The 24,587-nt window shown below is 38.4% G+C and overlaps 1 protein-coding gene and 2 non-coding genes across 6 annotated transcripts in view; all 3 read right to left on the bottom strand.

Annotated features, from left to right (window-relative positions):
* MLF1 (myeloid leukemia factor 1) overlaps positions 1-18,199 on the bottom strand; it is a 29,360-nt gene extending 11,161 nt beyond the window's left edge. For 2 of the 4 annotated variants that reach the window (XR_006335319.1, XM_043874699.1), the window contains exons 1-3: positions 18,027-18,197; positions 9,105-9,252; positions 995-1,036 (exon numbers count right to left, since the gene is read on the bottom strand). Coding sequence is in view for 3 of the 4 variants with exons in the window: in XM_043874699.1 (XP_043730634.1) it covers positions 995-1,036; positions 9,105-9,252; positions 18,027-18,073 (237 nt within the window). In the remaining variant the exon portion in view is untranslated. Of the gene's footprint in view, positions 1-994; positions 1,037-9,104; positions 9,253-18,026 lie in introns of all 4 variants that reach the window. The other 2 variants (XM_043874701.1, XM_043874700.1) reach the window with 2 other exon arrangements.
* Positions 6,775-6,878, bottom strand: LOC122676202. The gene has a single exon (XR_006335486.1). It is a non-coding gene; the product is annotated as a U6 spliceosomal RNA (small nuclear RNA).
* On the bottom strand, positions 16,825-16,931 carry LOC122676194. Its single transcript, XR_006335478.1, has one exon. It is a non-coding gene; the product is annotated as a U6 spliceosomal RNA (small nuclear RNA).
* Positions 18,200-24,587: the final 6,388 nt, after the last annotated feature.

Here is a 24,587-nt window from a genome sequence, read left to right as displayed (position 1 = left end):
CACTTTTCACTTCTATGCATTGGAGAAGGAAATGGCAACCCACTCCAGCGCTCCTGCCTGGAGAATCCCAGGGATGGGGTCGCACAGAGTCGAACACGACTGAAGTGACTTAGCAGTAGCAGCAGTATAAGATCATATTATCAGCAAGCAAAGACAATTTTGTTTCTTCCTTTCTGTTTTAGATGTACAGGCTTTTTTCTATCTGTGTGCCCAAAGCACACTGAACTTCCTGGATTACTCGACTGGTAACTCTGTGCTACAGCTGTTTTTTTCCCTTCATCGCTTGCCCCACTAAAAACACTGATCAGGAAGAACAAATGTTATAATGCAAATTTTAAGGTAAGAAACGGCTAAAGTCTAGCACAAGAGAATTCAAAAAACTTTTTCATGAGCGTATAGATACATGCATAGAAAGTGCTCCAAGATGATGATGCTATTCTCTGCTACTCCCCAGACTGCATTTAAGTCTATTAGAAATTAGCAGCAGAGAACCAGAGGACCAAAGACTCAGGCAAAAACAGGGGTGGGAGAAAAAAGCCGGCTGCAGAGTACTTGGCCATGGGAAAGGAAAGCATGGCTGAGCTGACAACAGAGCCCTAGAGAAAGCCGTCAGTCTGAGCTGTTCCGGATGTGCTTGTCTATCCTCAGTTTGGTGTTTTTTCACTTTTTGAAAAGTCAGTATAAGCACGTGGAAGTCTCCAACTTTTAAACACAACTATGAGGATCCCTTTTGTAAATAAAGTGAATCGTCATCAACCAAAATGTACTTTTTCTTTTGGAAAACTGATTTTTTTATGTTGACGTGATGTATGCCACAAAACACAGGCCTAAACATTCTAAGACAAATTTAACACACGAAACAAGTTTTCAGTAACAAATGCTAAAAGCTGTTATGAAAGTGAGATGGCATGCTGATTCAATATGCTTAAGTTAATGAAAAATAAAATATTGTCAGAAAATATTGCTAAAATGGCTTTTGTCTTATGATACGAACCATACCACCAAAACTGCCAAAAGGCACGAGAGAACTCATTGCCTAGAAAAAAAATCCGGTTAATTTTGGTATGATATTTATTATACAACAATCTCTGAAAAAGAAAGTAATGCACTACATAATTACATAGTTCAGAGCTAACCAAATTACAAAACCGTTTAATCAAAAAGAGCTCAATATATATATTTAAAGTTATCTGCTTATTATTCATTGTAGAGCCTGACATGAGCCTAGAAGACAAACAAGGAGACCACATATCTCTTTTAAATAAGACTACTCTAGTATTTATTAAAGAGAAAGTAATTGCTATGGACTAAGACAAACATTTTTCAAAGAAAATGCAAATTCACACCAAAATTAACACACAAGGTATAATGATTAAGATTATATCATCTTACTTTTGTTCAACGATTCCATATTTTTAAAAAATCATTTAATCTTGCCTGAAACCAATTAAAAATCAAAAGTATCTATATTTATAACACTTCAAAAGCTTCAAAGAGATATTAGTCAAAAAATTTAATGGATACTTCCTAAGAACTAATATAGAATAAGAAATACAGACTTCAGAAAGGATCATGCATATAGGTTTAAAAATATTTAGTCTTTGATAGGAAAAAGAATGTTAAGCATAATAGATGGAATAATAAAAATAAATTTTTAAATACATGTATAAATTAAAACCTTTCATTACTTGGAAATTTCAAATGCTGAAAATAAATTTTGAGTTTCTTGGTAAAAGGTATATACAAAATTATACCATCATTCAGTGATAATTTTCTCCCTGTGTAAGTAATGTCAAAAAACTAGAGAAAACTGTGTTTAAATTTTATAATAAATTAAAACAGTAATCTCCAAAGTGTATTTGTACATCAAGAAAATTCCTCATTCTGTTTCTTTTAACTGAAAGGAAAAACAGATTTTACATCGACTCTGGCACCATCTCTCAATCTGTCAGATGGTCATATGTTATATCTTGAATTGTAAACTGCCTAATGAAATAAATTTACAGATTAAATGATCTAGTTTTAAACAAAACTGACCCCAAATGGACAACTGGCTTGAAAACATCCCAATAAAGAAATCATGAACTGAAGAAAAAGCTAATAGTACAAAGAAATGGCATAGCTGATGCTTTTCCTACTCTTGTAGGAATCTCTATTTTCCCTCATAATAGGGCTGATAACGATGACAAATGCCAAGAAATGGGTGAAAAATAAAGAAAAAGGTTATCAAGTGTATATTTGAAATATAAATTTTCATCCACTATGCTTAAAAGCGTTAGCATATGGCTCACTACTTCATCAAAATACTCATTTTAAAATTTATAACTTCACAAAGAGAAAAAAAAGCTTTGTGTAAACTAGTATTAAAAAGTTCAAACAGAACAGCTAGCATCTGCTCTTTACTTAGCTGTGCTGTTTTCAAACTAGGCAGCTGATTTGTCCATCTGCTATAGTCAACTTCTAATTTTTATTCCTACTTTTATATGACTTAGAAATGTCAAGTTGGGATAGAGGTCTTTTGTTGTTACTGTTGTTTGTCTGTTTTTGTTTTCTTTTAATTAATGTGTTTAGTTTTGCTTTGACATAAGTCTTTCATACTGAGACATAAACATGTCAAATGTATCACACCCTAGGGGAAAAAAGGAGAGTCATATCTCAGCAGTATAACTCATTCAGAGGAAAAGAAGAGTTTTGGTTAAAAAGAAGCTGAATGTTCCTTGGAAAACCTACTGTAACCAGATGAAATTCCTATATTTAAAAATTACTTCTGCCCTTCAACTGCCCTAGGGCAGTGCTCGGGACTCTTGGTTAGCAAAGAGTTTTCATAGCTTGAACAAGAAAAAAAAAAACTCACTGGTGTTAGCTTTCTAAGATAGGTGATACAATATAATGCAATTGAATATATTATATATACCACTTGATTTTAGATGGGAGAGGCAAGTAAATACTACCTAGCAGTATTTACTATATAAAATACCATGAAACTCATTTTATGAAATGGTTTGGTCTAAATCTGATATAGTAAAATCACCATTTACTTTCTATTTAATAGGTAGGTGAGGACCGCCATTTCTCTTGGGAAAATGCTGAAAGAGATTACTATTAAATTAAAAAAAAATAAGATGATAGGTTCACCTGTAAGTGATTAGTGACCTTTACTCAGTGTTGATTTTTTTAAAAAAGCTAAAAGCTTTACACTCTCTTTGAATATTATCATACCCTTCACTAAGGTAGCCAAAAGCTACATGTGGCTATTTAAAATTAATTTTAAATAATTAGAATTAAAAATTCAGTTCCTCAGTGGCACTAGGCACATTTCAAAGTCTTGATAGTCATATGTAGCTAACCATACTGGACAGGGTGGATTCAGAACATTTAAATCGTCCAGAGCATTCTATTGGATAATGCTACACACAGATTTTAGCCTACACCTATGGTTCATCATCTTCAGTTCATTCCCTCAGTCATGTTCAACTCTGGAATCCCATGGACTGCAGCATGCCAGGCTTCCCTGTCCATCACCAACTCCTGGAGCTTGCTCAAACTCATGTCCATCGAGTCGGTGAAGCCATCCAACCATCTCATCCTTTGTCGTCCTCTTCTCCTCCCGCCTTCAGTCTTTACCAGGATCAGGGTCTTTTCCAATGAAGTCAGTCCTTCACATCAAGTGGCCAAAGTATTGGAGTTTCAGTTTCAGCATCAGTCCTTCCAATGAATATTCAGGGTTGATTTCCTTTAGGATTGACTGGTTTGATCTCCTTGCAGTCCAAGGGACCTCAAAAGTCTTCACCAACGCCACAGTTCAAAAGCATCAATTCTTTGATGCTCAGCTTTCTTTATAGTCCAATTCTCACATCCATACATGACTACTGGAAAAACCACAGCTTTGACTAAACAGACTTTTGCTGGCAAAGTAATGTCTCCGCTTTTTAATATGCTGTCTGGGTTGGTCACAGCTTTTCTTCCAAGGAGCAAGCGTCTTTTAATTTCATGACTTCAGTGACTTTGGAGCCCCAAAAAACAAAGCCTCTCACTGTTTCCATTGTTTCCCCATCTATTTGCCATGAAGTGATGGGACCAGATGCCATGATCTTAGTTTTCTAAATGTTGAGTTTTAAGCCAACTTTTTCACTCTTCTCTTCCACTTTCATCAAGAGGCTCTTTAGTTCTTCTTCACTTTCTGCCATAAGGGTGGTGACATCTGAGTATTGGAGGTTATTGATATTTCTTGATTCCAGCTTATGCTTCATCCAGCTTGGCATTTGCTTGATATACTCTGCATTTAAGTTAAATAAGCAGGGTGACAATATACAACCTTGACTTACTCCTTTTCCTATATGGAACCAGTCTGTTGTTCCATGTCCAGTTCTAACTGTTGCTTCCTGACTTGCATACAGGTTTCGCAGGAGGCAGGTAAGGTGATCTGGTATTCCCATCTCTTTAAGAATTTTCCACAGTTTGTTGTGATCCACACAAAGGTTTTGGTGTAGTCCATAAAGCAGAAATAGATGTTTTTCTGGAACTCTCTTGCTTTTTCAATGATCCAAGGGATGTTGGCAATTTGATCTCTGGTTCCTCTGCCTTTTCTAAATCCAGCTTGAACATCTGGAAGTTCTCAGTTCACATACTGTTGAAGCCTGGCTTGGAGAATTTTGAGCATTACTTGCTAGCGGGTGAGATGAGTGCAACTGTGCGGTATTTTGAACATTCTTTGGCATTGCCTTTCTTTGGGACTGGAGTGAAAACTGATTTTTTCCAGTCCTGTGGCCACTGCTGAGTTTTCCAAATTTGCTGGACTATTAAGTGCAGCACTTTCACAGCATCATCTGTTAGGATTTGAAATAGCTCAACTGGAATTCCATCACCTCCACTAGCTTTGTTCTTAGTGATGCTTCCTAAGGCCCACTTGACTTCACACTCCAGGATGTTTGGCTCTGGGTGAGTGCTCACACCATCGGGATTATCTGGGTCATGAAGATCTTTTTTGTATAGTTCTTCTGTGTATTCTTGCCACCTCTTCTTAATATCTTCAGCTTGTTAGGTACATACCATTTCTGTCCTTTATTGTGCCCATCTTTGCATGAAATGTTCCCTTGGTATCTCTGATTTTCTTGAAGAGATCTCTAGTCTCTCATTCTATTGTTTTCCTCTATTTCTTTGCACTGATCATTGAGGAAGGCTTTCTTATCTCTCCGTGTTCTTCTTTGGAACTCTGCATTCCAATGGGTATATCGTTTTTTTTTTTCCATTTATTTTTACTAGTTGGAGGCTAATTACAATACTGTAGTGGTTTCTGTCATACATTGACATGAATCAGCCACGGATTTACATGTATTCCCCATCCCGATCCCCCCTCCCACCTCCCTCTCCACCCGATTCCTCTGGGTCTTCCCAGTGCACCAGGCCCGAGCACTTGTCTCATGCATCCAACCTGGGCTGGTGATCTGTTTCACCCTAGATAACATACATGTTTCGATGCTGTTCTCTCGAAACATCCCACCCTCACCTTCTCCCACAGAGTCCCAAAGTCTGTTCTGTACATCTGTGTCTCTTTTTCTGTTTTGCCTATAGGGTTATCATTACCATCTTTCTAAATTCCATATATATGTCTTAGTATACTGTATTGGTCTTTATCTTTCTGGCTTACTTCACTCTGTATAATGGGCTCCAGTTTCATCCATCTCATTAGAACTGATTCAAATGAATTCTTTTTAATGGCTGAGTAATATTCCATGGTGTATATGTACCACAGCTTCCTTATCCATTCGTCTGCTGATGGGCATCTAGGTTGCTTCCATGTCCTGGCTATTATAAACAGTGTTGCGATGAACATTGGGGTACACGTGTCTCTTTCAAATCTGGTTTCCTTGGTGTGTATGCCCAGCAGTGGGATTGCTGGGTCATGTATCAGTTCTATTTCCAGTTTTTTAAGAAATCTCCACACTGTTCTCCATAGCGGCTGTACTAGCTTGCATTCCCACCAACAGTGTAAGAGGGTTCCGTTTTCTCCACACCCTCTCCAGCATTTATTGCTTGTAGACTTTTGGATAGCAGCCATCCTGACTGGCGTGTAATGGTACCTCATTGTGGTTTTGATTTCCATTTCTCTGATGATGACTGATGTTGAGCATCTTTTCATGTCTTTGTTGGCCATCTGTATGTCTTCTTTGGAGAAATGTCTGCTTAGTTCTTTGGTCCATTTTTTGATTGGGTCATTTATTTTTCTGGAATTGAGCTGCAGGAGTTGCTTGTATATTTTTGAGATGAATCCTTTGTCTGTTGCTTTGTTTGCTATTATTTTCTCCCAATCTGAGGGCTGTCTTTTCACCCTGCTTATAGTTTCCTTTGTTGTGCAAAAGCTTTTAAGTTTAATTAGGTCCCATTTGTTTATTTTTGCTTTTATTTCCAATATTCTGGGAGGTGGGTCATAGAGGATCCTGCTGTGACTTATGTCGGAGAGTGTTTTGCCTATGTTCTCCTCTAGGAGTTTTATAGTTTCTGGTCTTACATTTAGATCTTTAATCCATTTTGAGTTTATTTTTGTGTATGGTGTTAGAAAGCATTCTAGTTTCATTCTCTTACAAGTGGTTGACCAGTCTTCCCAGCACCACTTGTTAAAAAGGTTGTCTTTTTTCCATTGTATATTCTTGCCTCCTTTGTCGAAGATGAGGTATCCATAGGTTCGTCGATTTATCTCTGGGCTTTCTATTCTGTTCCATTGATCTATATTTCTGTCTTTGTGCCAGTACCATACTGTCTTGATGACTGTGGCTTAAAAATATGGAACGCTTCACGAATTTGCGTGTCATCCTTGCGCAGGGGCCATGCTAATCTCTGTATCGTTCCAATTTTAGTATATGTGCTGCCGAAGCGAGCACTCCAATGGGTATATCTTTTCTTTTCTCCTTTGCTTTTCGCTTCTTTTCTTTTCTCGGCTATTTGTAAGACCTCCTCAGACAGCCATTTTGCCTTTCTTTTTCTTGGGGATGGTCTTGATCACTGCCTCCTGTACAATGTCACGAATCTCTGTCCATAGTTCTTTAGGCACTCTATTAGATCTAATCCTTTGAATCTATTTGTCACTTGCACTGTATAATTGTAAGGGATTTGATTAATAATAAGGGAGATGATTTCATCATCTTAGACAAAAGTTAATTTATGCCACTAGAAACTGGACTCAGTAGCAACTATTTTAGTTTTTCATTCAAATATTGGTCTTGGCCTTCTTTGTATTCAGAATTGTCTTCTTACTTAACTTTCCTTATTTAATCATCACATTTATGCAACCATATTAATTCAGCTATGTGGGCTTTTTGGTTTCTCAAAACTTGATTTCAAGCCGCACTGGCAATACAAATATGAGGCAAGCTAAAATACAAATTGTTCTAAATTATGAATCAGATAAACTACAGTTTCAAATAAATTTATCTTTCTGTTGGTTATATATTTCTTGTTCCAGCTCATTAAACATTCAGATTTTTTAAGCACAGATACTCAGGGAAAAAACATTTCTTCTTCTAATGGATAACCAGCAGAGTTACAGCTTAGGCCTCCTCACTAAGAACTTTACAGATGAATTATAAACAGATGTCCTTTCTGTGCCAACAAGGGAATAAAATCGTCACCTCCCACTTTTTGCACAAAGGCTACAAGCAGCTCATTTATGCATGCAAATATTAACACAAAGCACTATGTACAGCCCTACTCCTTCTTTGCTATGGTTATAACAGATATATAAAATACTTCAGTGCTCATGTGAAAGATAAAATTTCAGAATGTCATATTTGATTTTTCTGCTCTCTTTGACAGTTCTTTCCTTTGGGCTTAATTTTAGACTTTTATGGAAATTTATAGCCCTAAAACTAAAAAATAAACATAATGACCACATTAACAAATTTAAAAATAATTGGAATGAAACTAATATATATATTGGAATAATGTGTATGTGAAAAAGAATATGAAGATTACTTTCATTTAAATGGCAAATGTAATTTTATCCATCAAACTTCTTAGGAGTATTTGAAACATTTTGCTCTATTTAACAACAAGATTATTGCAAATAGAAAATATAGAAGTCCTGGAAGTTTCCCAATTGACCACTTCAAAATGTTTATTGAGAGTAGCATGCGAACATATCCATTACCATATGTGAAACAGACAGCCAGTGGGGATTTGCTTATGACTCAGGGAACTCAATCTGGGGCTCTGACAACCTAGAGGGGTGGGATGGGGTGGGATGGGGTGGGGAGAGGGAGACAGCGCCACGAGGGAGGGGATGACATAGGTATACCTATGGCTGACTCATGTTGATGTATGGCAGAAACCAACACAATATTATAAAGCAATTATCCTCCAATTAAAAAGAAATACGTTAAAAAATGTTTACTGAGGTCCAAAGCTCTACATTTGAACTGCAGAGATTTATTTTTTAGAAACTCCTGTGGATTTGTTGTTCTAGAACTGCCATTTTTGAGGCTGAAAAAGTAACACAAATAAGCAGAAAAGAAAACAGCTAAGGTACATAAATATCCTGAGTTTTTTGTTGTTTGTTTGTTTGTAACCTTTTAATTTTGCTCTCAGACAAGACTTCTGAATATTTACTGTAGTTCTACAAGTCTTTTGAATAACTTTTAAATTAACTTTTAAAAGTTAATCTAAGTTTTGAAGGTCCAAGGTAGCCAAGGAGTAGATTGGGTTTTCCTGGTCCAGTAGATAAAAAGCATTATACTACAGTTTTGGATGCTATTTTAAAGCAAGAAGAAAAAGTGTTGCATGCAAGGATATTTCCATGCCTGTCCTAATTTAAGACATGGGTGTAAATGATAAGGTGAGAAAAACCTTATCATGGTTTTTCTTCCTTCCATGGTTCACATGGAAAACAATGTCTTCAGTTTGGCTTATAACATATAACCCTATGGTGCTAAAAGTTTTGGTATCACAGTGCAATTCTATACAGTTAACACTTCATTGTCAAAGAATTCTGCTTTTCAACAGGTCCTTCCCTGTGTATAACGGTTATTTCTATAACATTAATCCTATCCTATTATCAGAGATAAACTCTTCTGTAGTACTTTTCTTCACTATCTTTAAAATAAAGAACTTACAGTCAAGGAATTTTCTTCATCCTCACGTCCCATACGGTTACGAGCTCTTCCTCTCCTATCAGAGATGCTGAGCATGTCTCTTCCAAAAGGTTCAGAAAAACTTCTCATCATCTGTCGCATACTTTCTCGGTGTGCGATGAAAGAATCACTATTGAAAATACATGCAATCATGTAAGTGTAAATGTTGGAATTTAATAGGTAGGCAGCTTAACACTGCAAAGAATGATCTGGGGCTAATATGCTTGTTAAAGAGACAAAAGGAGTTAAAAAAGCATTTTTGAAAATGCAAAGCACTTTGATACTTTATAAAGTAAGGTCATAATTGCTGGATATTGGATGTTATTACATCTTAAAATGAGAGTTTTCTCACTTTTCAAAGTCTTATAGTGCATGTGTAAATATGGAAAATTGAAATGGGGGAAAACTTCTACAATTAAATCCAATGTAAATGTTCAGTTCAGACTGTATAAATGTGTTTTTTCTCCATAATAGTAATAAAGCTTATTTTTTGGCAACTCTCACTCAAATGTAAAATAAAGTACACCAATATATTTCTGTGTGGAGAAGGAAATGGCAATGCACTCCAGTATTCTTGCTGGAAAATCCCATGGACAGAGGAGCCTGGTAGGCTCCAGTCCATGGTGTTGCAAAGAGTCGGACACGACTGAGTACTAATTTATCTTTGTGAAAACCCTAAAGCTTGTCAGATTTTGGTATTCATGGTAAGATGTTACTAAGTTTTGTTTCAATAAATACATTTCCTAACTGTTTTCAGTAAAGTATCAGTTTTAATTATATGCTAAGACAGAACTTTGCTCCAAAAATATGTAGTTCTGAAGTCTTACTGCCTTAATTCAACTTGAACATAATTTCTGAAAATTGAATGTAGAAATCTGTTATGTAGAATGTTTCAAATGATTATATCGATTTTACTATAAATGGTGTAAAGGTGAGTGTTTTTAACTCGTCTAAAGGATTTCCAGCAATTATAATCTATTCTCAACAAATAAATCTAATAGGAGGGCTGTTTATGAGAGTATTTCCTGACCATTTTGTTTCTTCAAATCTGTTTATTCCTGTGCAGTATCAATTGTTCTAAAGGAAGCTGGTTAAGTAGAAAAAGAAATATATTTACAAATGATAAACAGCAGCTTCTCTGCATACCCGACCAACACAATAACTTTTAACCACCTCTGCAGTAGGACCAGTGCTAGTCTGGATGATAGAACCATGTACTAAAAATCTGTAACAGGTCAGTAATCTTATTTCTTCATTTGCTCTCTTGCTGTCCTTCTCTTGTCCTTTATATACTCATCCACTTGGGGACATTCCCCTACTTTTCAGCCTCCCTCCTGCTGACAAATTTTACACAAAGTCATCAAAGGAAAGGGCTCCCCAGTGTGTGCAGGCTGAGCATGCTCTTAGTGCAGCAGAAGACACAAATTTCAGCAGGAGTCCAAAAATTAAGCTGCTCTCAACCAAATTAGTAACGTTCGGTATTTAACTACAGAAATACGCTTGCCCTAAATTCACTTAGGAAAACTAATAAAATGAAGACACTAGAGCATTTAGGTTTATTTAGAGATTACTCATATTTCATTCTTTCTAGCTAAAAGCAGACTCTAATATATTTAGGAATGATCAAGGAAAAATATTACACATACAATGCAGAAAAATGCCATAAGATTATCCTCCCATGAATTCTTATAGGATAAAGTTTTGGATCTGTTTTACTGATGGGAGTGATGGGCATGGGAAATGTAACAGATTACTGTTCTTAGATTTGCCACCTGTTAAAAAGTTTGATAATCACTATTTCAGCAGAATTATAGACAACTAGCATTATGAGGAAGTTGTGACAATTTAAAAATTTAATAGATTAATGGCACCCAGTGAGACTAGTGGGCAGAAAGAGAATTGCTTTATGCTTTCCCAAATAAAGACCTGAAGTCCAAAAGTTAGTTTACAATTAAGGAATCAGAAATTGGTGTATGTTACCTTCCCAGTTTTTACTTAAAGGTACAGAGCTTCAAGTAGTTCTGAGACCAATAAGTGAGTTGTCTAAGAAATAATTCCTAGTTTTTAATCTCAAAACCAGATTATTTCGAAGTGTTTCATATCCAGATGATACTCAATGCCAAGTGATAGCAAGAAACTGGAATTATTGTTAATCTTGTTAGATGTAAATATGGCATTGTGGTGATGAAAGTATTTTTCAGAGACGTATTTGGAAAAACATATGAGTGAAATACAAGAACTTTGTATTTGTTTTAAAACACTTTAAAGACAGCAGCAGCAATAGAGATGGGTAAAGCAGGTGTATATTTTGAAATTCTGATTAAGGGGTACACCCAGTACTATACCCTTACACTTTTGTAATATACATTCAAAGTGTGTCATGATAAAAATCTTTGAAGAATAAGAAAGAAATAGAACTATGTGGAATTAAACAATTTTATACCACTTGATGTTTCAAAATGGATGATTCAAAAGAGTCTCCTTTTGCTGAGATCTCTATACTCTGGACATTCAGAGTTTAGGTTATGGGTACAAGGTATTAAACTATTCATTCTTATTAAAATGCAGATACTTAGAAAAACACTCAGCGCTCCCTTTAGATACGTGGATGAGATTCAAGTTCAACAAGGAAAGATATTTCAGGGAATACTAGTTTTGGTCAGTAAATAGATGAGAATTAAACAACTATTACTTTTCTATAGAAACATAACATTTAATAAGATTTATTTTTCTAATTGGGCTAAAAATTCAGCACTAAATATACTCATTAAAAATGGTGTTCAAACAAACAAACAAACAAAAATGGTGTCCAGGTTTCTCTTTATTTGAGTAGGAGTAGGTATATTTGTACATAGAACAAATGTCAAAAAACATCTTTTTCTTTTTGTTGACACACAAAAAAAGGCTGCTTAAGAAAATGGGTTCACAGTCTGGTTTTTGCACCTGTCTGGACCATTTGGGAAGAAATCTAGCTGGATCCTGAAGTGAGTTCAACTTATGTTCACCCAAAACAGCAGGTGCTTAAAAATAAGACTTTCAAGATTTCTCCTGCTCAAGCTTGAATTTTTTTAACAAAGGGTAAATCTCTAATGGAAGCAAGGAGTTGTTTTAAAAGTTTAAAAATTAACTTTGTATAGTTTTCTTTCTCAGGTAAGAAGAGTTTTTACTTCTTTCTACTTATTCATATTGTTCTCTTGAAAATTAGTTTCATTCTTCTAGGAAAATATACTGGAAATATGATGACACTTTGCAAAGCTATTAATAGGAACAGGTCATATCATGTATACAAACTAAATTAATAATTTGAAATATGATTAAATATTTATATGAAAAATATTCTTTGCATACCTGTTAAGTTAGTGAAGTGTGAAAGTTGCTCAGTTGTGTCTGATTCTTTGCAACCCCATGGACTGTACAGTCCATGGAATTCTCCAGACCAGAATACTGGAGTGGGTAGCCATTCCCTTCTCTCGGGGATCTTCCCAACCCAGGAATCAAACCTAGGTCTCCCGCATTGCAGGCAGATTCTTTATAAGCTGAGCCACCAGGGAAGCCCTTGCATATTTACAGGATGCAATATTTTGCAGACACTAAATTCAAGCTTGAAAGAATATCTAAAGACTAGGAAAATGCTTATGGTATATATTAAGGAAAATAATTTATTTATAACCATAAAATTTGGTTCTAATTTTGAAGAAAAAAAATCCATATATGGGAAATAGAAACAAAATAATGATAGTAACCAAAATCTAAAAGACACTTAAACAACGCTTGCTCCTTGGAAGAAAAGTTATGACCAACCTAGACAGCATATTAAAAAGCAGAGACATTACTTTGCCAACAAAGGTCTGTTTAGTCAAGGGTATGGTTTTTCCAGTAGTCATGTATGGAGGTGAGAGCTGGACTATAAAGAAAGCTGAGCGCTAAAGAATTGATGCTTTTGAACTGTGGTGTTGGAGAAGACATTTGAGGTCCCTTGGACTGCAAGGAGATCAAACTAGTCCATCCTAAAGGAAATCAGTCCTGAATATTCATTGGAAGGACTGATGCTGAAGCTGAAACTCCAATACTTTGGCCACCTGATGCAAAGAACTGACTCATTTGAAAAGACCCTGATGCTGGGAAAGATTGAAGGTGGGAGGAGAAGGGGACGACAGAGGATAAGATGGTTGGATGGCATCACCAACTCAATGGAGATGAGTTTGAGTAAACTCCGGGAGTTGGTGATGGACAGGAAAGCCTGGTGTGCTGCAGTCCACGGGGTCACAAACAGTCGGACATGTCTGAGCGACTGAACTGACTGACTGAACCAAAATTTTGGGTTGCGTAAGTCCCTTAATGAAATTTTCAGTATTCAGATTTTCCATGAGAATGAATTTTCATTTAAGTAAGGAAAAATTTACTTATACTACTATGATGACTATCTGGCCTCTTTCAGGATTGCTGACACAAACCACAATCAAACAGAATGAAATTTGGCACCAAACATGTCCACAAAGAAAACCACAGTAGAGAGCTAGAAAATAAATTGTGCTCCATGTTCCCTTGTAAAATCCATAAATAAATATGTGTGTCTACATTTAAAAAAAGGTAAAGATAAGATGATTAAAAACAAACAAATAAACCCAACTCTGCATGCCAGGAAGTGCTAGCTTTTAACCTTTGTGTTTTTAACCAAATTACAAGTATTATTTATTTGGAAAGGTGTATGTGAATATATACTGTGAGGCAATTTTCACTGAAACAACTTCAGCTCTGAAACATATAAGGAAACCCCCCAAAGTCCCAAGCATACAATAAAACACTAAACTTTATCACTTTTAAAATTTCTCTTTAATTTTCTCATGAATTTAACATGCTGTTATAGAAAGGTAAACATTAAAAACGAATATACTTGGATTCAAAACTAGATTTTGTTTTTTACTCAAAGCTCTAAAGTGTTTGACAATTTGATACCATATTTTACTAGCCTCAATTTACTTAATAATTCTAATTTTATATTCAAGAAGTATATACTTTTTGTCTGCCCACTTTTGATTAATTAAGTAAATTTGCAGAGTGTGCTTATGATTGATAGCCTTGATTCTGAATTAGTGAATTATTTAGAAAATGGTAGTGTTTAAACTGGGTTTCCCAGTGGCTCAGTGGTAAAAGAATCTGCCACAATGCAGGAAATGTGGGTTGGATTCCTGGGTCAGGAAGGTCCTCTGGAGAAGAAAATGGCAACCCACTCCAGGATTCTTGCCTGAATATCCCGTGGACAGTGTTTAAATTAGAAAGTGCCAACATCAACAATGGCACCTACTGAATGCAAATACAGATCATCCTCCACTTATGATGGGCTTGTGTGTGTAGGAAGTCGCATCAGTCGTGTCAGACTGTTTGTAACCCCGTGGACTGTAGCCTGCCAGGCTCCTCTGTCCATGGGATTCTCCAGGCAAGAATACTGGAGTGGGTTGCCATTTCCTTCTCCAGGGTGTATTTCCAACCCAGGGATCCAACCCTCCTCTCTGATGTCTCCTGTGTTGGTAGGTAGTTTCTCACCACTAGCGCCACCTGGGAAGCTGTAATGGGGTTAGTTAGTTAGTTAGTTAGTTAAGTCGCTCAGTCGTGTCCGACTCTTTGTGTCCCCGTCCACGAGGCCACCCCACCAGGCTCCTCCGTCCATGGGATTCTCCAGGCAAGAATACTGGAGTGGGTTGCCATTTCCTTCTCCAGGGGATCTTCCCAACCCAGGGATCGAACCCAGGTCTCCCACATTGCAGGTAGATGCTTTAACCTCTGAGCCACCTGGGAAGCCTACATCCTCATAAATCCATCAGAAGTTGAAAACAACCCTATCGAAATGCATTTAATACACCTGAGCTATGAAACATCATAGCTTAGTCTAGTGTACCTTAAACCTTAAATGTGCTCAGAACACTTATATTCGCCTGCAGTTGGGCAAAACTATCCAACACAAAGCCTATTTTGTAATAAAGTATTGAATTCCTCATGTAATTTATTGAATACTGTACTAAAAGTGAAAAACCAAATGCCTGTAAGTGTATGGGTTGTCCACTGTCATGATCTTGTGGCTGACGAACCTGAGGCTTGCTACCCCTGCTCCTGCGTACCTTTTGAAAGTATTGTATCACATGTCGCGAGCCAGGGAAAAGATTAACACTCAAAATTGAAAGTATGGTTTGTATTTAATGTGTATTGTTTTCACACTGTCGTCAAGTTGAAAAATGTTAAGTGGAACTACTGTAAACTGTGGACCAGACGTAATCACTTTCAGCGATCCAACAATCAACTATACCATATTAACTATAAGACAGAGAGTAAAAGACACTAGATTGTCATTAAATAATATCTCTTGAACATTTTCTACCTGTCAGACATTAAAATAGCCACCGGGCAACCCAATGACCAGACGCATAATGTGAGCAATAGGGATAATAATTATATAAAAGATACAGGGCATGGAACCCCCTCTGTGTTCCTTAAGGTCAGTGGATGATTTAATAATGACTCTGTCACCTTTATCAATTCCTTATGCTTGACATATTAAGTAATGGATACTCATTTTGTTTGGGGTTCGGGTAAAAGGGGTGAGTCAAATGAAATAAATATTTGAAATTTACTTGAAAATTTACTTGAAAATAAATAAAATTTACTTTTTTATTTGAAATAAATATAAACTTACATTCTCTTTCTTATCTCCCCTAATTATTTTTACTCTCTATATTCCCAGTTGTGGAGCAAAGAAATAAGTCAGTTTTATAAAGTTAATTTTATCCCAAATCTCTATGATATGGCTGCCTGGATTTGAAGACGGCTACAGAGAATGACGACTGAAAAACCTGCAGCCATGTAACTGATGGTCCTGTCCATCCTAAGTGCAGGGGAAGAGTGTTCTTTGCTGTATGCCTACTATTTGTGTTCTGTTACTATTTCTGACCCTGCCTCTTGGGTTCACTGCCTTTGCTCAGAAAGAGGCATCCAAGAGTTTAAATTACACTTTTGCTAGATGTTTTAAAGAAAGTACTAATCATACATTAGTTTAGTTAGGGCCATTGCTCTTTTGATATCATCAAGACAATACAACTCAAAAGTTGTCATAATCTTCTTAACTGCTGCCCATTGTACTGAGGTCACAATTACATAAGAACCACTTCAACAGCTCAACTAAACTATGGATATATTTAGTCCCTACTCTCACAGGCTTTTAAAAGAGCAAATTATAATACAAACTTTGAAATTTGTTAAAATGACATTGTTCATAAATGTCACAACTGCTCCTAAACACATTAACTAAAACAACGTGATAAATTTACCTGAGCCCACACACTCCTTGGCTTCCCTGGTGGCTTAGATGGTAAAGAACATGCCTGCAATGCAGGAGACCTGGGTTTGATCCCTGGGTGGGGAAGATCCCCTAGAGAAGGGAATGGCAACCCACTCCAGTATTCTTGCCTGGAGAATTCCATGGACAGAGGAGCTTGGTGGACTATAGTCTGTGAGGTCACAAAGAGTTGGACATGACTGAGTGACTAACATTATACACCCCTTAATTATAATGAATAACCTTTAGAATAAAATATAAATAATTCTGTTTTTAAAATATTAATAATTTCATCTTTTCTACTGTTAATTTTCTCTCAGTTGTTACCTTTATGTTATTTGGTTTTAATATAGTACTATTACATTTTTTTTTTTTTTAAATATGGAACGCTTCACGAATTTGCGTGTCATCCTTGCGCAGGGGCCATGCTAATCTTCTCTGTATCGCTCCAATTTTAGTATATGTGCTGCCGAAGCGAGCACTACATTTAAGCCAAAATAATATTTTCTTTTAAAAACAAATCGATGTAGCAAACTGGTAATATTTCAACCTTTTAAACAGATGGTGTCCAGGTTGCACAGAGAATTTGAGTCATCAAAACAAATTAGGACAGCAAGTCAAAATTCAAACTGGCAAAACACTTGGGTAAAAAAATAACACAAACCTTCCTGTTTTACGGAGACAACTAGATTGTGTTACACGTTTATATAATCACCTAAGGAAGAACTATAGAAAATACAAACCCCAGGACACCCTAGAAAGCTAGGTCATAATTAAATAACTGTTTTCTGGATGGCTTCCTCTTTAGACATCACAGGATCTCACTTGAAACCGTTCACGGGGCTTGGCACCTGTTTACCTGAGGTGTTAAATGCACCCTCTGTTTTTTCTGTCCTACTTGCACTTTTAATAGGAAGAGGAGTCCCTTTCCAAACACGGCTACCTTTGTAACAAAGCAAGAAAGGAAACAAACTGCACCTGGCAACTTCCAACCGCTTCCAGGGAGAGACAGCAAAACTCTGCAATGCTCTTAGAAACACATATTATGGAAAATACTCTTTTAGAAAACGTTTCCCTTGTCGAAGACTTTCCATCTTATTAAATATTCCCTGCCTCTCTTTTGGAGTAGAAGCAGAAAGGGCCCTGTGAGTACAATTCTCTCCAGAAGTTCCACCGAGAGGCAGTTACCGTCCCCTGCAAAGCCTCTGCAGCGGCGAAGGCGGGACTCCGAGCGCCAGCGGCAGAGGTTAGGGGGCGCCAGGTACCCGAAATCGGGCCGAGTTGAGAGCAGCTCGCACGGGGGTCGGTTGGGCGGGGAAGCCTGCCTAGACCTCTCCTCACCTCAGCCCCCAAATTTCTCTTCCTTTCCAAATCCTCCTCTCCTTTCCCTCACACGCCCCTATATCCTCTTCTCCCTTCCCTTTCACGCCCCCCGACTCTTCCTCAAACTGTCTCCTGGAGTCACTCGAATTCTCTCTCTCCTTCTTTGGCGTTTTAACTGACTTTCCCCTTAAAATAGCTCCTCTCAAGACCTCCGAGTTCCTGCGCGACCGCGGCCTCCCGCCCCCGACACTCACGAGAAGAAGGGATCATCCTCAAAGCTGCTGCTCAGCATCCCGAACATCCTGGCTCTGTCTCGGGCAGCGGCGTTCGCGGACAGATTGGCAAACGATGTAACTCGCCGCGGCCGCGACCCGAGCCAGCCTGCCCAGCACTGTCAACGCTTGTCTCCGTGCCGCAAAGGCCGTGGCCGTCGCGAAGGGCGGTGCTTGACGCGGAGCTGCTTTCCTATTGGGCGCAGATCCCATAACGTCACCAAGACGAGGCGGGGAAACAGCGTGCCGCTGCCATGGCAACCACGAGCAACACGGTGCAGGCTAGAGGCTTGTCCAAGAGCCAGCCGGGCAACCCAACATGAAGCCTCCCGTGGGACAAGATAGCTCGTTCTCTGGGCTGCAGGAACACAGAAATTAGTCTACCCTCTGTGTGACCTTGGGTAAATCGCCCTTGGCCTCGAAAATGCTCTTTTCGGGAAAATGGAGATGGGTCAAGATTTGGGCTACACCGAAGACCCCTTTACCGGCCTCATTTTGTGATCCACAGCAGAGTCCTGTCCGAAACACACTGTGGAGGTTGACCTAACGCTGTGAACAATAAGGAAAGATGTGCAAAAAGGTTTTGAGTACATTTAGTAAATAGTGTGACTCAGTACTTTAGGGAAATGGGATGAGGCCTGTTAGATTTCAACAAATTTGTCTTTTGTGAGCCTAACCTGAAAGCAGTGTTTCCCAAGTGGGAAGTGCTTAAGCTTTACGTATACATGGTATTTAAAAATGAGAATGTTGCTCTCTTCCATCCTCTTTCCAGTCTGTTTCAAGGAGCAAGTCTCACTTTGGTGCTGGTGTGTCTTCAACACTTCTCCAGCATTCCTTAACCTAAGAGTAGGACTGCAGCAAGCAGCCATAGCCAACTAAAATTCCATTAGTGTATATTTTTGTTTTAATTATATTTATATATGAGCCTTCTGTTTATGGAAAGGAAAGTGGTCTTAAATTTAAAGCAGTAACTTTAAGTGAAAGTTTAAAAGTTTCAACAGGTAAGTGAAACCATATGCTAATTTAAGGAAATAGCGCAGGTGAGATGTGGATATGTTGGGGGGTGGTGGGAGGGGGGTGGTATCGTGACAGTGGTTCTCACATTGTTGAGCCTGGAAAACACGGTCCTGAGGCGTTGCAGGAGCCTATAAAAATGTGGAGGAGAAGGAAGAATATTAGAGAAAGAGAAGAATGATTAGGGGTCTAAGAAGAGAGGAAATGCATGTTGCATGTCCATCCTTAACTAAGGATCCTTAACTAAGTGGGCTACCCAGCCTCTGCAGAGGGCTGTCACATGGAGATAGAGTGTTATCCATAGCCGCACAGGGCCTCCTGGGACTGGGCCAGCAGAGTGGCACTCGGCCAGCATGAAGAAGTGTGCAGGGCCTGATTTGGAGGTGGCAGGAATACTCAGGGTTATTTTGGGAGCAGGAAATTTAATCCTTTGGACCTTTTACCTCCCCACCTTTAGCCAAGTTCTTTGATTCCCACCCCCTATCCCCATCCTGAGACTGATGACGTGAGGTTGGGCAACCTTTACAGCCCAGGTTAAGACCTCATGGCCCTTCCGAGGAAGAGGATATTTTTTTTCTCCAGCCTCAGAATAAAGTTCAGAGAGCATATACGTATTAGGGATATTCTTAATTAGTTTCAAGGCAAAACAATTGTTTTAGAAGAACTGGAATTATTTTCTGTTTAAAATAATACAACCCAGGATGTTAATGAGGCTAAAAAAAAAAAACTTAAATGAAAGGGGGTAAGTTATTGGTGATAAATGATAGTATTAAAATAGTTTTGAATTAAGGTCAAATAAAGCAGTTTGTGGGAAGTTTTCCCCTTTTGTACCCATGGGGAAATTTTTCTTAGCATTGCACGGTTGAAACATTTAAGGTTTATTTCAAGCATCGGTTAGTTTAGGGTGTTACCTGGAGCTTCTAAAAGCAGTTTGGGCCTCATGCAAACACTTAAAAAAATGTTAGTAGAGGAAAGGGGATAGCGGATGCTATAGTGACCTCACAGTTTCAGATCAGGTGGGTAACAGGCAGGAGCCGGAGCAGGGGAAAATAGAATTGCAAAGCAGGGCTGTGGGGAGAGGGCCCTGGGCTATCTTGTAAATAGAATCACAATAGATCATATGTACTGAACGTGTGCCAGGTACTATGGTAGGCACTTCATGTACATTAACTCATTAAATCCTCATGATTTTTACGGAGTAGTGATTGTTTTTAACTACATTTATAGGTAATGCAACCAAGATACAGAGAAGCTAAGAAAGTTGCCAAAATTCACACAGCCAGAAATTGAACTGGGCAGAGTGCCTGGAGTTTTTTGCTAGTAGGAGCTATTTGCATGGAATGTGGGTGATGGGCCACACAGAGATGCAGATGAAAGCAAGTTATTATAGCTCAAAATCATGTGAACAAACTAAATAATGCACTCATACTAAAAATTGTAAAATTCAGTGGAGATACATTAAAAATCGATATAACTTTACAAATATCTATTGAGTGCCTACCCTAGTCAGACACTTATCTAGACACTGAGGTGTTGGTGAACAAAACAGACAACAATTGTTGTCTTGGAGTTTATATCTTGTGAATGGGCAGAATGACAAACACCACCACAGAAGGTTGTATGTACATTGAAAGGTAACAGGTGTTAGGAGCAAAGCCTGAGCAGGGTAAGGGGAATGGAGGAATGCAGTTTTAAACAAGGAGATCTGTGTGGATCTCACTGAGATGGTGAGTTTGAGCAGACCCACTGGAAGGAAGTGGACATCTATGAGAAGAGCATTCCAGGCCGATGCAAAGGCCGCGAGGTAGCATGTGTCTGGTGTATATAATGCTCAATCCATTCATAGGTCAGAGGAATAAGATGGGCCAAGTAAAGTGAAAATAACCTATTAGGATAATAGCTCCTGTCTGTACTTATGTTCCAGGCATTGCCTTCAGTGCTTCACATACATTTTCTTACTTAATCCTTATAACAACTCCGTATACTGAGATGTTTATCTCCATATTACATATGGAAAACCCAGAGAGATTTGGTGATTGCCTAGTCAACTCAAATCCAAATTAGTCCTACTCCAAAGTGTATATTCTTGCCATCACCCTAATATATCTACCTATAAAAATTAATTATTTATTGAGCCCCTCTATGTAGTAGGCATGGCACTAGTGGTAAAGAACCGCATGCCAATGCAGGAAACAGAGGAGACATGGGTTTGATCCCCAGGTTGGTGAGATCCCCTGGAAGAAGACATGGGAACCCGCTCCAGTATTCATGCCTGGAGAATCCCATGGACAGAGGAGCCTGGCAGGCAAGACTCTACAGGGTAGCAAAAAGGTAAGACTGAAGAGATTTGGCATGCATGCATGTACTAGGCATTTTTACGTATATAACCTCTAACCTCACTACAACTTAACATTTGGAAGGTCACTGACCAAGTTCAAAGAACACAGTGAAGGACATGAGACCCAAGCCAACCCTATAACTCTCAAGAACACTGAGAGTTTAGAATGAGTGCAATTGTATGGAAGTTTGAACATTCTTTGGCATTGCACTTCTTTGGGATTGGAATGAAAACTGACCTTTTCCAGTCCTGTGGCCACAGCTGAGTTTTCCAAATTTGCTGACATATGGAGTGTACAGCACTATAATAGCATCATCTTTTAGGATTTGAAATAGCTAAGCCAGGATTCCATTACCTTCACTAACTTTGTTCGTAGTGATGCTTCCTAAGGCCCACTTGACTTCACACTCCAGGATGTCTGGCTTTAAGTGAGTGGCCACACCATCTGGTTATGAGGGTCATTAAGACCTATTTTGTATAGTTCTTTTGTGTATTCTTGCCACCTCTTCTTAATGTCTTCTGCTTCTGTTAGGTCGTTACTATTTCCTTTTTCATGCCCATTCTTGCATGAAATGTTCCCTTTATATCTCCAGTTTTCTTTCTAGCCTTTGCATTCTATTGTTTTCCTCTATTTCTTTGCATTGTTCACTTAAGAAGGCTTTCTTATCTCTCCCTTCTGTTCTCCGGAACCCTATATTCAGTTGGATAAATTTTCCCTTTCTCCTTTGCCATTCATTTCTCTTCTTTTCTCAGCTATTTTTAGTCTCCTCAAACAACCACTTTGCTTTCTTTCATTTCTTTTTCTTGAGGATGGTTTTGATCACTGCCTCCTGTACAACACTAAAGTATCTGTGTGGATCACAACAAACTGTGGCAAATTCTTAAAGATATCAGAATACCAGACCAACTTATCTGCCTCCCGAGAAACCTGTACGCAGGTCAAGAAGCAACAGTGAGAACCAGAAATTAAACACATAACTGGTTCAAAATTGGGAGAGGAATACAACAAGCTGTATATTGTCACTATGCAGAGTAAATCATGACAAATGATGAGCTGGATGAAACACAAGCTGGAATCAAGATTGCTGGGAGAAATATCAACAACCTTGGATATGGAGATGATACCACTCTAAGGGCAGAAAGTGAAGAGGAACTAAGTAGCCTCTTGATGAGGGTGAAAGAGTATAGTGAAAAGTTGGCTTGAAACTCAACATTAAAAAATCTAAGATCATGGCATCTGGTCCCATCACTTTATGGCAAATAGAAGGAGAAAAAATGGAAGCAGTGACAGATTTTATTTTCTTGGGCTCTAAAATCACTGGAGACAGTGACTACAGCCATGAAATTAAAAGACACATGCTCCTTGGAAGAAAAGCTATGACCAACCTAGACAACATATTAAAAAGCAGAGACATTAATTTGCCAACAAAGGTCCATCTAGTCAAAGCTATGGTTTTTCCAGTAGTCATGTATGGATGTGAGAGTTGCACTGTAAAGGAAGCTGAGTGCCGAAGAATTGATGCTTTTGAACTGTGGTGTTGGAGAAGACTCTTGAGAGTCCCTTGAACTGCAAGGAGATCCAACCAGTCCATCTGAAAGGAAATCAGTCCTGAATATTCATTGGAAGGACTCATGCTGAAGCTGAAATTCCAATACTTTGGCCACCTGATGTGAAGAGCTGACTCATTTGAAAAGAACCTGATGCTGGGAAAGATTGAAGGTGGGAGGAGAAGGGGACGACAGAGGATGAGATGGTTGGATGGCATCACTGACTCAATGGATATGAGTTTGAGTAAACTCCGGGAATTGGTGATGGACAGGGAGGACTTGCGTGCTTGCAGTCCGTGGGGTCTCAAAGAGTTGGACATGACTGAGCAACTGCACTGAACTGATGAATTAAGGGATAAAAAGAAAAAAGGACACAGTGAATTTAAAACTCTTTGTTATTGTTGTTTTTCAGTCAGTAAGTCATGTCTAACTCTTTGCGACCCCATGGACTGCAGCACGCCAGACCTCCCTGTCCATCACCAATTCCCGGAGTTTACTCAAACTCATATCCATTGAGTCAGTGATGCCATCCAACCATCTCATCCTCTGTCGTCCCCTTCTCCTCCCACCTTCAATCTTTCCCAGCATCAGGGTCTTTTCAAATGAGTCAGCTCTTCACATCAAGTGGCCAAAGTATTGGAGTTTCAGCTTTAGCATGAGTCCTTCTAATGAATATTCAGGACTGATTTCCTTTAGGATGGACTGGTTGGATCTCCTTGCAGTTCAAGGGACTCTCAAGAGTCTTCTCCAACACCACAGTTCAGAAGCATCAATTCTTTGGTGCTCAGCTTTCTTTATAGTACAACTCTCACATCCATACATGACCACTGGAAAAACCATTAGACCAGACGGACTTTTGTTGGCAAATTAATGTCTGTGCTTTTTAATATGCTGTCTAGGTTGGCCATAACTTTCCTTCCAAGAAGTAAGTGTCTTTTAATTTCATGGCTGCAGTCACCATCTGCAGTGATTTTGGAGCCCAGAAAAATAGAGTCTGTCACTGTTTTCACTGTTTCCCCATCTATTTGCCATAAAGTGATGGGACTGGATGCCATAATCTTAGTTTTCTGAATGTTGAGCTTTAAGCCAACTTTTTCACTCTCCTCTTTTACTTTCATCAAGAGGTTCTTTAGTTCTTCTTCACTTTCTGCCATAAAGATGGTGTCATCTGCATATCTGAGGTTATTGATATTTCTCCTGGCAATCTTGATTCCAGTTTGTGCTTAATCCAGCCCAGTGTTTCTCATGATGTACTCTGCATAGAAGTTAAATAAGCAGGGTGACAATATACAGCCTTGACGTACTCCTTTTCCTATTTGGAACCAGTCTGTTGTTCCATGTCCAGTTCTAACTGTTGCTTCCTGACCTGCATACAGGTTTCTCAAGAGGCAGGTCAGGTGGTCTGTTATTCCCATCTCTTTCAGAATTTTCCACAGTTTATTGTGATCCACACAGTCAAAGGCTTTGGCATAGTCAATAAAGCAGAAATAGATGTTTTTCTGGAACTCTCTTGCTTTTTTGATGATCCATTGGATGTTGGCAATTTGATCTTTGGTTCCTCTGCCCTTTCTAAAACTAGCTTGAACATCTGGTAGTTCACGGTTCATGTTGAAGCCTGGCTTGGAGAATTTTGAGCATTACTT

Source organism: Cervus elaphus, chromosome 19 (assembly GCF_910594005.1).
Source record: "Cervus elaphus chromosome 19, mCerEla1.1, whole genome shotgun sequence".
Taxonomy (NCBI): domain Eukaryota; kingdom Metazoa; phylum Chordata; class Mammalia; order Artiodactyla; family Cervidae; genus Cervus; species Cervus elaphus.
This window is presented reverse-complemented; position numbering and strand designations above follow the sequence as displayed.